At 39.0% G+C, this 18,438-nt stretch overlaps 1 protein-coding gene across 1 annotated transcript; it reads right to left on the bottom strand.

Annotated features, from left to right (window-relative positions):
- Positions 1 to 14: 14 nt before the first annotated feature.
- fdx2 (ferredoxin 2) lies at positions 15 to 4,250 on the bottom strand. The gene is made up of 5 exons (XM_034860281.1): positions 4,047 to 4,250; positions 3,615 to 3,666; positions 2,080 to 2,186; positions 1,101 to 1,188; positions 15 to 1,003 (listed from the first exon to the last, which is right to left on the bottom strand). Exons 1-5 carry the CDS (start codon positions 4,231 to 4,233, stop codon positions 847 to 849), a joined length of 591 nt encoding a protein of 196 aa, XP_034716172.1. The 5' UTR covers positions 4,234 to 4,250; the 3' UTR covers positions 15 to 846.
- Positions 4,251 to 18,438: the final 14,188 nt, after the last annotated feature.

Raw genomic sequence — 18,438 nt, 5'->3', positions numbered from 1 at the left:
ATTTGACACTTCTCGAAACAATTAGCCTGAATGTTTTGCAATCTTTATAATGGATACTGTGTAAGTCTAAATTCTGATTTACTCTGCCCATCCTTTAAGCTTCAGGCAGCTAGATTTTTGTTGTTGTTGCAAATACACTTTATAATAATATATGGCTTCTTAGTCTTCGGTGTCAGACTTTAGTACAAAGCAGAAAATAATATATTTGAGGCTTATGATTTGGGGCTAACTATGGTCAGTAGGTCCTGAAAAGCTATCACAGCCCCTACAAATTAACTTGTTCCATAGAAATTAAAATAAATGGTATGCTTACAATATCTGACAAGGGAGTCAGAGTGACATGATAGACTGGCGGAAATGACTAAGGACATCAGCTTGTGATACTTGTGCGTATACGACCTGTAACGAAATGTTCCACTAAACGGCACAAAATTGAACGTTACAACTTTCTCTGCAATGTATAAAACAAACAAGAAATGTCTCTTAAATTGTTTGGTGTTTTAACAAAGAACAGTTTGTGAGATTGAATGGCATCTTGATGCTGGCCTGAGAACCCTCCACATGGATAAGTACTTCATCATCACAGTTTTTTATGGAAGTAACCATTAATTTCACCTTCAGTAGGACTCCTATAGTGTCGGACTCTGCCTGATATCTGCAGGCCTGTCTTGTCATTGGTTAACTGTGGTATTTGTCAGCCAGCAAGAAGCCTAAGGAGTTGCTAAGGACATTAATATCCTAGCTGTGCATCTGTTCATGGTCGCCCCCTCACTCAACCAGCACAAAAAAGGTGTCTAGCTCCTCCTCCTCCTATTTTTCTCCAATTTTCAATATCTCCTCCTCTTCTCAATGAGGTTTGGGAACATGGCCGTCCACATAGAAGTTTCTGGTGACTTTAGGCAAGGTGAGCTCCATGCCCTCGAGCTCTGAAGTGAGAATGATCTGACATCCCAGCCGGGAGTTCTCCTGAAGCATGGGTGCCATGTCCAGCATGTCATCCTCCCTACAGCGTAAAGATATCGGTCAACATTTACAGCAATCTCCCTTTCCCCTCATTGCACACATTTGTTGAAGGAAGATGTCATTTGCAGCAGACGTACCTCTCTTCAGGTTCTGGGAGTTTATCACAATGGAAATCACTGACATAGACGTGACATGTCGAGCAGGCCAGTGATGCCTCACATGCTCCTAAATGAAAGAGAAAAACAAATATTGAGCCTTAATATATAGAAAATATCCCTCAATTAAATATTTAATAAACAGTTACAGTGCCTATAGAAAATCATCATACCCCTATGAAATAGTCACTTTTGTCTTACAGCCTGAAATCAAAACCAATTAAAGTTTAAAATAAATGTTCCAACTTTATTTACACATTCTGCATAACAACATTCAAGTAACCCAAAAAGGCACTAGTTGTGAAACATAAGAAAATAAAACTAGAATAACAAAGTTGGAAAAGTCATCAGTCCCATGATTTAATACTTGGCAGAGCCTCCAAGGCTCTGACTTGGCCACTCAAGGACGTTCACCTTCCTATCCTTTAGCGACGGCATAGTTTTTTTGGCAGCGTGTTTAGGGTTGTTGTCGTGCTGGAAGGTAAACCTGCCCATGTTCAGCTGTCAAGCAGAGGGCCACAGGTTTTCCCTCAAGAATTTCAGTGTATTTGGCAGCATCCATTTTCCCCTCAATCCTGACCAATTCCTCAGTTCTTGCTGAAGAGAAACACCCCCACAACATAATGTTGCCACCACCATGCTTCACAGTAGGTATGGTGTGCTTTGGGTGGTGTGCTGTGTTTGGTTTTCACCAAACGTAACACTTGCAGTTCAGTCCCAAAAGTTCAATCTTGGCCTTATCTGACCATAAAAACTTTTTCTACATGGCTTTAGAACCTTCCGTTTGTTTCACTGCAAACTAAGGGGCGGATCACTTATCCAAACCAGGTATTTTACTAATTACATTTGAATAACGTTCACAATGTTATTTTTCAATTTCCAGGGTGTAATGTGGCAAAAGGTAAACATTTTTACAAGATATGGTTCTCTATAGGCACTGTAAAACTGTGTAAATGCTCACCTTCTAGTTCAATTCCATGCTTCTGAGCCAGATACATGACATTATCTCCCACTTTGGCCTTAACTGGGATCCTCTGGCCAGACCGATCTATATACACCACATTGACCCTAAAAAGCAGTGAGTTAAAAATAATTTAGCATTATCAATCAATCAATCATACATTTGAGATTATGTGGCAAGGTTTTGTAGAAGTTTTTTTTCACGCTTAGAGTATGACAATGAGAGTAGAGAAACAATAAATGTCATGTTTAGTAAAGTGTTTGAATTAGGCCAGTGCAGCATACTGACAGAAACGATTTCTGATTACATGAAAAAAAAATCTGGGGCTTAAGACAAAATGTCTATGTTTTTTTTGTTTTTTTTTTATAACACAGGTAATACTTCTTGAGAAGGCTAAATTCACTAGCGCAAACCTTTTGGGGTAGTGTTACTCATCAGTGCTGCCAATTTCCAACTAATGTAGGTACACATGGTGTTGTTATTTAAAGAGCTGGGCACCACAAACAGTTTGCTGCTCCAACATGCCATGATGGGAGGCAAAAATGTGCAGCTTTGGTCTAGTACAGATTAGGGATACAAGATATGAGTAAAATATCAAGTTGCAATTATTGTTTTGTTTTGACATTTTTTCCCTTTATTATAATGACAGTGGATACACATGAAAGGGAGAGAGATATGGGGGGATGAGACGCAGCAAAGGGCCGCGGGTCGGATTCAAACCCGGGCCACCGCAGGACTCCGCCAACGTGGGGTGAACGCTCTTACTGGGTGAGCCAGAGGCCGACTCAAGTTATTTTTGACCGATGTTGCAATTGCTTTATGATTCACGATTTTGAAGGGAATTATCCTTTTTGTATTATTCTAATTTTCATTGAACTTCAATGATACATTAAAATGATTATGAGATTGTGTGTGTGATTCTGTAGGATTCAATTTGTAGACTGGAATGTTATAGCAGCACCACAATACTTAATTCGGAATAATTTGACACATTTTGCCTATAACAAATAGTGCACCCCCATGCAATTTGGATATTGCACTACTCCATATTGTGTTTTTGATAAAATTCCGATTAAGTGTGCAGCGTTAGTACAGAGAGATACTAGATATAAATTTAGATTTCTGCTGCTGCCTCCAAAATGGTCTTGACAGAGCTCAATGGGTTTTAGGGTGTAGGTCTATTGTGTGCACTAACCTAGTGCTTTCATTCTTAGAAGGACCAATTGTGTCTATCTAGGACATTCGGAGTTCACGGTCACTGCTGCTGAAGGACACTTTGACATGTCTGATTATGGACAGAAGGAGCCGGGCATCACACCACAAGCTTTGCAAAATATGGATGACCTGCTCCACAACCTGCAAAACTTTTAACTTTACCAGAAAATTAAATGTAGTTTCCACAAGCTTGAACTTTGCCGTTTCAATGTTTGATATTAGTAGTTTTTTATTAAAATGTATTATGTTTGTACTGAATATTAATATCACAATAAATAACCCCGTACATAACACACAATAAAAACTCCGTGTAAACTTACACATCATCCGGGTCCTCTGCGTAGGAGCTCCCCTCCTCACTGTGGTACAGACCTTTGAATGAAAGAAAAGCACGAACAACAGGTCTGTGAGTGATTCTGATGTCAGTGGTTATGTCAGCGCCTCCTGACGCTACCGGATGTAGACAATGTTAGAGTTGTTGCATGGTAGCAAAGTTGCACAACTCCTTCTCTGGGAATGCTGATATTAAGTTAGACATGTTTTATTGAGCGGACTTTTCGACTCTAAATAACTGCGGAAATCATTTGACCTCCTGCTAGACAAACTTTACTGACATAAACGATAACTTAAACTCTGGTATTTAACAGAAGAAAATATTTAATCAGTCAACCTATCGTAAACAAATACTGCCGAGAGAAGAGCCAGCCTCGGACTGAGGCTAATGTGTTAGCAAACTCAACTGCATCACTCACCTATACTCGTCTGCAAGTGTCGATTTATGGTCCGAAAGCTATCAAAGGAACCCTTCCTTTGTAAACTACCCACGCTGGTCAAACAGCTCTTTAACTTGTAGAGGTGACATATGCTACAGTCCGGTATAGTTCGAGAAAGTCTCAAAGTCAGCCCCATGCTCGACCGGACCGCAGCGGTGGTCGCCATGATTCTGTTTTGGTCACATGACCGAAAGCGGCCAATAGGAAAAGAGAGCGGGCGGGGTGACGCAGCTGCTGTGACGTACCGCTCTGACAGCAGAGGGCGCTGCTGCAGTACACACAAGTGACAAAGACACGTAACGAAGCACGTTTACTATACATTAGACTGTATTAACGGTCTACGGTACTATACTATATACACCGTATTATACTAACTGCGTGCTAGACTGGCGGTGGTGGCAGAAGTACTCAGAGTTTTTTACTTGAGTAAAAGTAATAATACCACACTGTAAACATCTGTCACCAGTAAAACTTCATTTAAAATGTTGCTTAAGTAAAAGTAGGCTATTTAGTTTAGTATAATCAGGAAAATGTAGCCTGCTTAATAACAAAATGTAGCCTGCTTAGTAATAATAGTAGCCAAGTAAAAAAAAAATCCCCGGTTACTGTTATATATTATATCATATCATATATCAGAATATTATTTACCATGCATTAACGTTGTAGCAGGATTTTACTTTTATAGTTGGTTGTTGGTTGAGATGATGCTCATTTTTTACTCATTAACTAATTAATATTTGCTTTATAGATTAATCTGCTAATTGTTTCCCCATTAATCAATTGATTGTTTGGTTATACAATAAAAATAAAAAGAAGAAGTGAGAAATGCTGTCACAGTTACTCAGAGTAGCCTATGCCCATGTAGGCGTGAACGTGACCTGATTTGAATACGTCTTTTACCATTGCAAATTGTTATTTGGCCTGTTACTAGCTGTGAATAAGACAGAACTTTACCCATTTCTTCTTTCTTTTCCTTGCATTCTTAAGATGGTTTTTAGTGATAACAACAATGCATATTTTTTTGTATTCACATTTTATCAAATTTGAATACTCTACTTTAACTTTTTTACACTGTGGTATGGTTTTTTCTCACTTTAAATTAGCATTCTACATTTAATGCTTCTGTATTTTATTCCACTTGCAGCTCTGACCAGGCCAAGCCTGTTACAGTTATGTGTATGATTAGCAGGTCACCCCTTAGTTTAAATAATCAAAATACAATACTGTATTTCACATTTCCACAAAGACCCACATTGTTAAGCTCCATAGTTGCTAGTAACTACATGTCTAGCCATGTGTGCTGTAGAGGAAGACAGCTTGATAAGAAATCAAATGCAGACCGAAACTGTTTTGCATGACTGTAACCACTGGTGTGTGAAGTAAGAGCATTGATGTTATGACTAGAGGCAGGTGAAGCAATCAGGCGCTCTGTTTTCTTTTTCTTTCTGTATTTTTCTATATCACCCAAAAAAAACTAAACTATTAAACATACGATCACTTTACAGGGTAGTAAACTCCCACAGAGGAGCATATATGAGATATGTTTTGCAGGCTTTAGTGCACCATAATACTGTGGCATTATAGTTTTGTTTCTTTTCTTCTATTTTCTTGTGTCTCATGATCTGTGTTTTAGTGAAAGTCACTCTTTATGTTGCTTTTAATATACTGTATATACTAACCCCCCATCTGGATCTGGCTGCAGAGGTTCTTTCCATTGCCATAAAAAGTAAATGGGGCACTCTCCTCTCTAGTTTTTTATTTTATAGGGAGCGCTGGGAGTCAACCTAACAGTCTATGGAGTCAACTCACTGGCATATAGATTATTACACTTAAATCCACATAAAACACTATTACATTTTTAAATATGTACTCTCTCTCTCTTTAACACACACACACACACACACACCTGCACAAGATTAGTGTCCAGGGACAGTTTACCTGTGTGTCTGGGAAGTCTGTAAATGTAGTACACTTAGTATATGATTGGGCCCTCTAGTCCTTGGATCCTGCAGGTGTGTGCATGTGTGTGCATGTCAGTGCATGTGTGTGTGTGTGTGTGTGCGTGTGTGTGTGTGTGTGTTTTTGTGTGTGTGTATGTATGTGTGTGTGTGTGTGCGTGTGTGTGTGTGTGTGTGTGTGTGTGTGTGTGTGTGCAGGGGTGTGGTGGGTGGATGTTGTTGCATGGTTGGCTTTGATAGAAAGTGGCCCCTAACTGTTCCTTTAGATTACACTCTCCTCATTCCCTAAAGACTTTGCAGTACAATAACTCATACACCTCTGCACACACACACGCACGCACGCACGCACACTCAACATATACTCCCTCAGAGCGCAGCAGCAACAGCACGTGTGGACATTTTAGCAGTGATATATCTGATCTACTGTATCTGAATCTCCCCAGAACTGTAAGTCTGCAGCTTATGTTTCCAAGGACAGAAACAGCAGGAAAAACCACTTTTTCACAGCAGTCCTTGGGGTGCCTCTAATCATCCCAATCAGCGCTTCCATTTTTGTTTTTACAATAAGCCTTTCTCATAGATGGAACTGTATCTCTGGAAAGTTTTGAAATAAAGTTTTACATCTTTATTACGAACAAATGGGCTTGAGTCCCACAGATTAGATTTTGGTGTTAGCCTCTTCATTGAATTTTTTGACAACAAGAAAAATAAACAACTAACCTTATTCTTTGATTTTATCCCCTTCTTGGATTTTGAAAGAAGTGTATGATGAACCAAAAGGTTTGTAAAATTTGATTTATCTAGATATGCATATATATAGATATACAGTATATTTATTGTATGCTGTCTCATTGTCTACATGCACATTACAGTTCCCCTAATGTTGTTTCTGGCTTAACTGTCAGTATATCATCAGTTATGATGATTTATGTGAGGCCACCGTATTGAATGACAGCAGCTGTTTCATTTGATTTTACTTGTTTTACCACCCTCCTTTGGGAACAGTGTGCTCTGAGTTAGATGAATGTCAGATGGGTGTTTTCTGTACAGAGTTAGAACGTTTCATGGACCAACTTTGCCTATAAAGCTGCTTTCAACGATGCAACTCAGTGCCAAATAGCCTTTACAGCCCAACCTTTCCTTTTGCCCTGGTATTCAGCTTAATGAGACCATAGGCTTTCTTAAAATGTTAAAACAACATTTAGAGTTAGTTTCAGAAACACTGCTAGAAACGTTACAGCTGCCATTCTGCTGAGGTTGACCTTAAACAGGACATGTCTAAACCACTGCAGCTAAATTCCATTTAATCTTATCATATCGTCTACATCCCACAGTTTGAAAATACCGCGTGTGTTCCTATGCATGTGCATGCCTGCAGTTTTGCATATGAGCAGCATTGTGCAGTTTGTGTCATGACTCACTTCTCTCAAATGTCTCACACAAACATCTGAGAGTAACTATTAAGAAACAGGTAAAAGAAAAAAGAAAAAGTGAGTGCCCCAAAGACCTTTTATGCTTCATCTGTGTGGGAATGTTTGTTTCTTAGCCAGACAAAAAGGAAACCTACCATCAATGCAATGTAAACACAGCAGCCTGGGAGCTGGCATTGTTACAGCTTCTTAGTCAAACTTTCGCAATGTTCATGCGTCTGGGATACTTTCCTTATTGTGGATCCCTCATTTAAATGTAGGAACATTTTAGGAGTGTCCCCAGAGCTCAAGGTTGTGTTGAGTTTTTTGATAATTAATGACCTTTTTCACACACCGCACTAAAAACTGCACGGCGGCCAGTAGTGATAGTGTTTGTTTTAGCTCGAGTTCTGGATTTGGTTTAGTGGTTTCAAGCTGGGGTCTGAGCCTCTACCGTCTGGACTGTGATAGACAGCGTTGACCGCTGACTGTTGACCTTTAACACCAGATTAAAAAAAGGCTGCGGGGAGAGGTCAAAGACTTGGGAGGTTATGGACGTACAACTAATCATGTCAACAAATCCAAACACACCAAGTAAGTCATAAATGCATTCCAATTATTGTGTTACGTATACATAGACATGGTTATTTAAAGCTAGTTATACAATGTCTATGTTGGTCAGATTGTCTTACATTTAAAATACAAGGCTAATGTAGATTTTTGTCATTGTCAACAATTCCCATTAAAAGACCAAAAGTAGCAATGCTTTGTCTGTTGCCTTCAGCCCCAAGTCCATTTGTCCCAACTGAAGATGTCACATAAATCTTTGAAAACAGGTCACAAATATATAGTTTCCTCAAGTAAAATTCAAAGAGCTGAATAATTAGCTAAAACAACTGAACATTGTAGGTATAAACAATGGTACAAAGTAAACTGTGCATTTGTCAGGGACTATGTTTGTGGAGGTTTAATACACATTCAAGCGTTCAAGAATAGCGACTAAATGGCGCATGTGATTAGGAGATATTGTGTAGTCAGTAGGAAGTGACTTAAATGATAGGAAATTTTTTTGGGGGACTAGTTAAAGCAGTATATTGATACACATCTGGTGATGTAGTGAGTATTTTCAGCAGTAGGGCATGGATCTGGGATTGACTTCAAAACAGCTACAGTGCCTGTGTTCATTCATGGTAATGACGGAACATGTCACAAAGTGCAAAAGTGTGGCTCATTGATGTCTTTTTAAGTTTTTGGACAAGAATGGAGGACTGAAGGAATTGATCAAACAGAGGGATCAATTCATTGTTGCTTTTGGTCTTTTCATGGGATTTCATGGGTCATTAGTTGCTGTGTTGATGGTGGATCGTGTCACTGTCCTTCTCCATCTCTATCAAAGCAAACTAATCTTTCATTCACAAGGTGGTTACCAGGGAAACATTTGCATTCTGGAAAACATTCTGGAACAACATACAGTGGGCCAACCACAGGCCTTCTCCTGTTGTCATGGCAGCAGAATGATTGATAAGTTCCTTGGGGAAGGAGAGCATCAGCAGGCTTCCTCTCTGTCTCTCTGTGTTGACAGCAGGTAAAGATGATTTGAACGGCAAGGAAGATTGTGTGTGTGTGAGTGTTGTTATTGAATTATGGCTTTAACAACGACTGTAATTGACCCTCCACGATCCAGACCTGGCTTTTGTAAAACATTAAGTCCAAAACAAAGTAGGCTACAACCTCTCTCAGGGGACTGAAAGGTGTTAACCCCATGACAAACTGGACTCTGTTTCACTCCACATGGTCCAAGTACAACTTTTTACTACAGCTGTAAATTGTCTTTATATTTCAAAGTGTGTTTCAAAATGAATAACTGGCCCTTAGAAAATGTCATGTCTGTTTAATTTAGAGGCTTTCATTCAATTCAAGAAAATGGGGCACACTGTGCGGTGTACACATACACTACCCCTTGGCTGGTCGTTTAGAACCTCTTTATGTTGAGTTTATATCTTTAAACACAGGGCGTCTGTAAGAATAATTTCTGCCACTTCGTACTTCGTTTTGTGCCTTAGGCTCCCAAAGGGCAGACAGGGTAAGTAAATCAGTTTAGTGGAGCAATTTGTACTCAAAAAAGGTGAGAGGTTTATTTACTTTCTAGTTTTAAAGTAAGTCATTGTCTTTCCTATCTTTAAAGGGTGTACAACTCTGCATCAAAACAAAAATGAAACTTGCAACAAGACCAAAATACATTCCATTTATGGCATCAGGGTATTCATGCTCATGACTTTCTGATTATTATTTCAAGCCACATTTTAAGTCTTATCTTCTTCTTGCTTCTAGGAAAAGCGTCACTTTGTTATCAGACACATCTTTATTGACTCAGTTGGTGCTTCACTTCTGCTGGTCCTGGCTTACTTCACTTCTGTTTTCCTTTTTATTTCGGCACGTTCTCCTTTTCCACTCCTGTCTCTCAAATGAACCCTCATCCCTCATCCACTTCATGACAAACCAAAACACTAGCATGTCTTTTTTTCTGTGTCTACGGAATCACAAGTCAAAACAGTGTTATCAGTGCTGCTTGCAGACTAAAATGGCCCAAAAGAGCATGAGACGCAAAACCCATTGAGTTTGGTACAACTCTCATTTTATTGTTGCATAACTTGACAGCAGCCAACATGTGCATGTAACTATATGTAGTTTTCTATTGTCTCCCTTAAAATACAACACAATAACACAACATATTCAAAATGTTTTTTTTAGGAAAGAAATAAAGCCACATCAATAATAAATTAGATTATTTCTGAATTAAGAGCTGAAAGAAATGAAACAGCTGTTTCCATTAGTTTCACATTATTCATCGTGATGTGTAGTAAAGGGTTTATTTTCTTATCTAAAGGGTAGGATGTGGTATGTGGATCTTATATGTGGTTTGTTTTTCTTTGCATGTGTGAGGGTATTGTATGTTGGGGTTGCTGTCTCCTGTCTGAGAAATGTTATTATCTGCAGCTCGGGGCTTTACCGTTGCACAGCAGAGATGATAAGAGACTACTCAGGACGTGTTGTAGGCCAGTCTCGAATGTGTCTCTGTTCATAACACACACACACACACACACACACACACACACACACACACACACACACACACACACACCTTTAAATCTTTTCACATTCATTGTCGTCTTTGCCCTCATGATCTTGTTCTAAAGTTACCATAATTTTCCTTATGCAATGCTTATAGTTTAATATCCAAAATAAAGGGGTATCAAGTCTTACAACTATGTTGCTGCTGAATATGTACATAATATGTCACTGTGATGTCACAAAAACCACATTTGAAATCACGTCTTATGTCATTTTGTTGAATTAAAACTGACCCTATGTAAAATCTCAAGTTAAATAGTTTCTGAAAGCTTAATGTGGGAAGATTACTGTACATAACAGGGCATGTCATGTGTGTCACTTGGCAACTTCTTCACATAATGTACAGCATGCAGGTCACATTTGGCGTTTCTCTTTTCTGGATTTGCATTGTCTAAATGTGGTTATGTCATTTTGAATACTTTGATTTAAAGTCCAAAAGATAATAAAACCTCCTCCTTTGAACTGATCTGTTTTGCAATAGTTTGGAGAATCCCAAAATGTGTGAAATAATTTGAACTTTTGCATACAACATAACAAATCCTCAGTAAACTTGCTTTTCAGTCTTGAAATAAAATCTTTGCGGATAAAGCTTGAATGAGCTGCAGGAGAAGGATTTAATCTCTGCTCTGATGTTGGTGTTTTTGCCAAGAGATCTGCTGTGGTTGAAGAAATGTAAGAAGATTAGGAGAGCTGTGATGATTTAAGATGTAAGCAACGTTTGAGGAAACCTAAACAAAGCCTTCATTCTTTTTTACATCTCAGGGTTTTGTGCAGCAGGCTGGAGGAGGATTATGACTGGACAGATTTATGAGGAGATGGATCAGAGAGCAGGCAAGAAAAGAAGAGAAAAGGCCCAAACTCAAATCCAACACGGAAGAATCATTTAGTTCAAATTGACCCAAAACTCTCGTTACATTGTTCTTTTGAGTCCAAACATGAATGATAAAGATATTACATGACATGAAGTATGATCCAAAGAACCGCTTTAATTCACTTGAGATAATACTTTGTTAAGGTGATGAACAATACAAGGGATGTAATTTTGAAAAGAATGAGCCCACTGTGTGGAAATGATTAATAGTCTGCATGATTTGTCATTATAGAAATTGTTCTGTTGAAAATTCATCTTCCTTCCACTAGCTTGTACCCAGTTTCTAACCCTTTCATATGTTGCAATTCATTAAACGGATTCCTTCACTTTATCTCCTACCAGTGGCCTTGTTGCGCAGCTTCCCCCCCCCCACACACACTAGGACAGGGAGGCAATGATAAAGGCTTAGCAGGTGGCAGTTGAACGATCTGGTGTGGTTGTTCCTGGAAAAAGGGCCAGCTGTGAGCGGTGTTGCCTCAACCAGGATGATGTATCTGCACTGGGCATCGCAGCAGCTCCTGTCACCGGCCTGTGAGTTATTACTCTTGGGTTTCTTAATGACAAGGCCACAGACACACACATATAGGCACGCAGACACACTTGCTGTCAGACCTATGATGTGTACATTGTGAATGCATGCAACCAGGAGGGTTTTTAAGTTGTGTGCTTTTTAATCTTACAGTGATGCAGAGTCACACAGACATACAGTAGAACTGCCTTAAGGGTCTACTCTAGCTCATGAAAGAGTAGAACCAAAACCAGACACTTCAGCAGGTGACGTGGTGTCAACAGGTGTGTCAGATGCAAATGTTTGTGTCTATCACTGTAGCACTGGCCCAATGCACAATGCAGGTTTAGTCATACGCATTCCAAGACATTGACATACACACCCACGCAGCACACAACTAAACAAGAAACCAGACGCAGACACACCGATAAATGAGAATACAAACCCCTGCCACACACACATATACAAGTACACACGGTCCTTTAATTATCCTGATACCCTTACCTCTCTCCAGGCTATAAGTCAGCACCTGGTCCCATTACCTCATAAAGACAAAAATAAATTGGCACATACACACTTAAACAAACAGTATGAATCTTAGTCAAGTCATGTTCATTTATTCCATCCCTTTTTTGAATGCTGAGAAGACAGAAAAGAAAATAATGAATAAAGACAAATAGATAAAATAGTGTCAGAAGCGACAATTCGCGGGTTCAAGCCTTCTTTTCTCAATGGCGACTTCAAAGTGATTTCCTACATGTGGTCCAACGTGGTCATAAAACATATCCTGCAAGCTTTGTAACAATTGGACAAACAGTGCACTATGTTTAAAATCAACTAATTTGTCAAAAACATTTATTTTCAATTCAGTGTGATACATAGCTCAGTCCAGCTCACGGCAATTCACACAAAAACCAATTGCTAACAAAACCGCAAGCTGCAATTCCAAGCTCAAACCTTGATTTGCGTGATTCCACACACTGTTATTGTGCATTTAAAGCGCCCCCTAGTGTTCAATATGAATGAGACTTTCAGGGTATGTGTAAGTTCGTTATGTAGACATTACCTGGACGTTTTGTGTTGATTGGACAAACATTTGGTCATTTATAGCCAGATTTGTGCCACATCACCTGCAATTTGTTTGTATTTTTAGCACCCCCTGGTGTTCAATTTGAACGAAACCTTCAGGGCGTGGTTCAGGTACTTATGTGGACATATCCTGAGACATTTGTGATTATTGGACAAGAGATATGTGATTTATAGTAAAATGTGTGTAATGACACTCACCTATCTTGTGTAGCACCCCCTAGTGGCGTCCCCACTAACACAGAATGTTTAGGGAATATTAGGGAACGTTAGTTTATGGTTCGCCAAAGGTTAGTTTGCCCCAAACCAAAAACTAACATTTAGGAAACGTTCCCTCTGGGTCATAATGATCATTATTTATTTTAAGGCTGATATCAATTTAGCTTAAAACAAAATTTTTGTGCTCAACTTCGTTTTAAAAAATACTTAAAACAAGAATCTATCAATACATTAATTTTCACAACTAAGAAAATTCACTTCTTTAATTCAGCTTACAAACTGAACCGTTACACCCCCACACCAGTAGGGAGTGCTCTGCTCTGAGGTGACCAATTCAAGTGTTAGGTGATGAAGACAACGCTACAGGACCGAGCATGCTTCACAGCTTTGCAAGCTCACAAAAAAGTAAGTGAAATACTTTCCAGTTTAATGATGTTGTGGTTGTAATGGAAGGGTTTGTGGTTTAACATTAAACTCTGTCCCTCGAATGGCTTTGTTAAGGTCCGGTTCTGATCAGGTTGACCAAAAAGAAAATTTTGGCTGAAGTGAACAACTCACTTTAGCAGATGTAACCCCCCCCCCATCGTCGCCATCTTGCTGTGCAAATCAAGCAGTGAGTTTCTCAAAATCTTTTCTTTTTAGTAAACTCTTTGTGCACAAACACTGTTCTCAATGCTGAGTTCATGTGTTGAGCCCCAGGTGAGACTTGGAGCGAAGTCTCATGTTGTGTCGAGCCTTGTTGTTATTTTTAAAATGTTGATTTTGATGCTATCAAAGAAGGGCCCCTAGCACTCCCCTTCAAAAGGCGAGGCGAGAGTTGTGCTTTAAATGGACAGCATATATCTTGCACTTTGTTTGCTGCTGTGCACGACGTGTCTGCTTTGTTGCATTTTATGTTTTGTGTCATCGTGTTAACGTGCTTGCGTTCTTGTTACAAATAAGATATCCTTTTTTTGGTCCTTTCAATTAATTTTAGTGTACAGTACATAAATAACGCAAGTACAATCAAAGTCCTTTTAGGCAGGTCGATCAGCGGCCATCTTGCCGTGGCAATTTAGGCAGTTATCGGCAAGCTGAGTGAGGGGGAAAGCATACAGGAAGTTGCATTTTGAAGCCTAAATTATAGGCAACTATGTGGCAGATTGGGATCATATTTCATCCTGAATCTGTACATGCACACCATTTCCAGTTATTCCCCCAAGTTTCTTGTTTTTTGCGCATTTCAGCTCCAAGGAATTTGAGCTGGCAAGGCAGACAACAAATAATAATAATAATAACAACTAGACAAACATAGAAGGGTTCTGCCGCTTCTTTGTTACAACCCTTATAACTCAATAGAAAACTTGAATGCAACATACACACACAAACATGGAAATGAGATTCAACAAGTAAAAAAATGGAGAAGAAAGTGTAATGACTGTTTCTTTACTGGAATTTTAGCCACAGAGAGTGTCTGCCAAATCTGTGGTCGCACAGTCATTTGACCAAGATCCATTTAGTAATCTGTTTTAATTAAAGTTGCTGCAATATACGATGGTTGCTCATAGTCGGGCTGTATAGATGAAAGGGAAGGGGGGTTAAACTACACATTCCATTGACTTGAAGGATATAAAATTTAGACAAGTCTAATAGTAACCCACCAGAAGGTGGAAATTCCCTGCATGCAAAGAATATATTACAAATTACTCCTTTTCTTTCCTCGAGGCCTTTTCTCCCCTTACACATGAGGATTTTGCATAGTGAGTCAGCTTTATGGAGGCCTATCATGTAGTAGAAGGTTATCACACAGGCACAAAAGATAAGCAGAATTCATTCATTTACTCCTTTATCTTTCACTCTTGTTTTTTAACTCGGATCACTTTCCTTTTTTGTTTCATTTTGGCACATGTTCAATCATTTCTCTATTGCCTATTTTTCTATTTATCCAATGTTTCTATGCTTAAAAGATAAAGAAATGCGCTTTTGTGTGTCGGTGGAGCAATTGTTTGGTCAGTTATCTTGACAAAAACACTAGTAGCTTAATACACTGAGGACCAGCCTTTTCAACTAGCTACCCAGCTGAAGTCAACTTTTATCATAAAGTAACACCAGACAATGCATGCAATGTTAATAAGCCATGTAGTGTACTGTTGTATGGCCACTAAACTAAAGCATGTACGCTGGTCAACCTACGCTAGCAAAGTTAGCTGCTAAAACTAGGAGTACATTGACTCAACAACTTTGTACTTAAGTACAAATTTAAAGTACATTTTTCATCTTTTCATGCCCCTTTCTACTTTTATGTTACATTTCAGAGAAAAATATTGTACTTTTTACTCCTACATTAATCTGACTTACTTTTTAGTTACTGGTTTATGTTAGAAATTTAGATTTTGCATACAAAATACATTTATAAAATACAATGTTTTGTTATAAATTAAAATGCCCAACAATATACAGGTCTACAAGAAGCCTACAGCTGAAATGATTAGACGATTATACACTTAGTTGATTAACAGAACTGTTTTGATTATGTGAGGATTTTTCTGCGTCCAGTACTTTTACTTTTAATACTTTAATTACATTTTTGATGATACTTACATTCTTTCACTTAAGTAAAACTTTAGTAAGTATTTTTGACAGTATGGTATTAGTAATTTTACTCAACCCTCATGTGGTCTTCGGGTCAAATTTGACCCGTTTAAAAAAAAAAAATGGAAAGGAAATCCAAACATGGGTGAAAAATGTTGGAAAAAGCAGCAAAATCTGTGAAAAAAAACAAACATACCAAAAAATAGTTATAGTGATAGTAGAAAATAGTAAAAAGCAACTAAAACATTTAGATAAAGGGAAAAACTTTTTCATAGTCAACGGGTTAACATAAGGGTTAAGTAAAGGATCTGAATACTTCTTCCACCACTGCTGTCTGAATAACAAATATCTTCATCTTCAAATGCATGCCTCTTGTCTTAATGTTTTACTATAGTACTTAAGTATCATATATCTCATTGATATGTAAAGTACTTGACTAATTCAATCACCCTTTGCTACAATTTTTCAGTTTAGGTGCACCTTACAGACCAAGTTCTCTTTGGTCTCAATTTAATCTCGTTTTAAACAAGCTGAGCCACTGGCAGAAAGGAAAGATGTTTGGTCACATTATTTTGTCTTGGATCCTGTTTCCTGTCTGTTGACACTTTGCCACCTTAAACTCTCCCTTAACCTGTGTTAAATGTTAAATTAAAGTATCACACAGAGGCCGCGATCTGTCAGTCAAACTCAAACAGTGCAATACGAAAAGACACAATCAGATGTTTTTTTAAAAGCTGTATTATTTCACGGAGCTTTTTCACTGATGTAAGGTTTTGCCCACTCATATAAAATGAAGAGTTTGGGCCTTTTGGTTTTGGGTTGCCTCTGAGAGGTCAACTTTGCCACATGTACAATATGAAGACATGCTTGACAAGGAGCCACAATAACAGACATCCCAGCAGTAGCAGCAAACAGATTAAAAACCCAACGTATCCTTTTATCAGGTTCATTCTGTGAGTTTGTACAACAGCTCCAATAAAAAAACTCCATGTGGAGTGGAAAATTCTTCTGTAAACTTTTCATAATGATTCATATAAAATTGCAGAACAGGAGGATATGGCAGTTACACAGACTGCACTCCCTCATGACTCTATGACTCCCACCATGCCAATAACTACTCTTGTTCTCTTCCCAACTCCCATCGGCACATGTTTCATGTTGCTATGTTGAAAGGCTTTTGGTGGAAAGCCCCATGTAATGAGCAGGACTCACCATAAACAGCTTGTGTTCAAACACTTGTATCTCTTTGTTTACTTTTTTTTCTTCTTTTCCTCACTTGATAAATGGAGTATGTGCTTTGCCAGTCTCCCCCAGACCCTTCTTTAGTCCTGTATAAAGCAGATACCATCTACAACTCTATAAGCTTGAGAACATTATCCATCACTTTTATCAACAAAAGCTCATTCAGACCTCCTTCATCGACATGTACAGGGGTCCATCTGTGCTCCCACACTCCCACATTGGTCGTAAAATGTGTGTGTCCCTTCCACCCTCGTCTATCCCTTCACGTTTCCATTAACTATTTTCTGATGTATCTCATGTTGAAGTTCAACACAGACACTTGGAAAAAAGTAAAAAGAATTCTGGGCCAATAAAGTGGCTTTCTTGAAATTTAGTTCGAGAATAAAAGGAAATGGTTCAATTTAGGATATCAATATGCATGTTGTTCTGGCGAGTGCCTGTGTGAAGGTTTTTGTGTGTTCAGTTCAGCAAGTTCTGTCTGCGTGAGGTAAATCACTCTTTTCTTGGGTAGAAAGCCCGTTGGGCCGCACCCACAAACCACACTCTCCTCTGGCTGGCTCACAATCTTACCGGGGTACAGACCTGTTGGAGTCCATACATCTTGGCTTCCTGTGTTTTCTCTCTAACTAACTTTCCCTCATTGTTTCTCCATGACATGTGCTTTGGCAAGGTCCCCTATCAAAAAGGGTAAACGCCTAGTCCCGAGAAAGGGAGTAAAAGGAAGGAAGGAGAAAGGAGACGGAGGAGGAGCAGTAAGAAAGAGAAAAATTGAGAGTGTGAGAGAGAGAAAGAAAGAGTGGGCCTCAATTTTTGTGATGCATAGCACTCGCCAACCCCAAACCCACAAGGAATGAGATTGGAGGAGAAAGGGAGGAAGGGATGGAGAGGAGGTTGGAGGGAGTAGAGGGGCTCATGAAAATGGCTGTGGATGAAGGCAATCCTTAATAAGGAGAGAGCCTTAGGTTTCTGCGGTGGATGGTAATGGCTCCAGTTGTCTAGGAAGAGGACTGAACAACACAGTTTGTTTATCCAGAGTAGTGGGACTTGCTAGCTTTAGAGCTTGCACCATTTGCATCTAAGTTGACAGCACGGATTGGCTCACTGGGCACTTAATTTAGATTTTCTTACAGCAACAGTTAGTAAACCATCCCACAGATTCAGAAATATTTGAACTTCTGGTTCTCAAATCAAATTGCCAGCATGTAAAGATGAGGAACAAAATCCACAGTCTTTGTTCTGTCTAAAAAATGCATTTTAAAGGCCCGACCTCACCAGAAAGTGAAGCATTATCTCAGTTGCTTTAGTGTTAAAAGCCTAGTGATGCAGTAACAATGCACAGGGTTGGTGATTTTCTGTAGCTAGCAAGCTAACTCCT

This window comes from Etheostoma cragini, chromosome 2 (genome assembly GCF_013103735.1).
Source record: "Etheostoma cragini isolate CJK2018 chromosome 2, CSU_Ecrag_1.0, whole genome shotgun sequence".
Taxonomy (NCBI): domain Eukaryota; kingdom Metazoa; phylum Chordata; class Actinopteri; order Perciformes; family Percidae; genus Etheostoma; species Etheostoma cragini.
This window is presented reverse-complemented; position numbering and strand designations above follow the sequence as displayed.

Excerpts from the sequence above, each read along its gene's own strand:
- fdx2 (XM_034860281.1), bottom strand. The coding sequence starts at position 4,233 with ATGGCGACCACCGCTGCGGTCCGGTCGAGCATGGGGCTGACTTTGAGA. Across the intron at positions 3,667-4,046 it reads ACACTTGCAGACGAGTATAG|GTCTGTACCACAGTGAGGAG; the intron begins GTGAGTGATGCA and ends TTTCATTCAAAG. Across the intron at positions 1,189-2,079 it reads GCATGGAATTGAACTAGAAG|GAGCATGTGAGGCATCACTG; the intron begins GTGAGCATTTAC and ends TCTTTCATTTAG.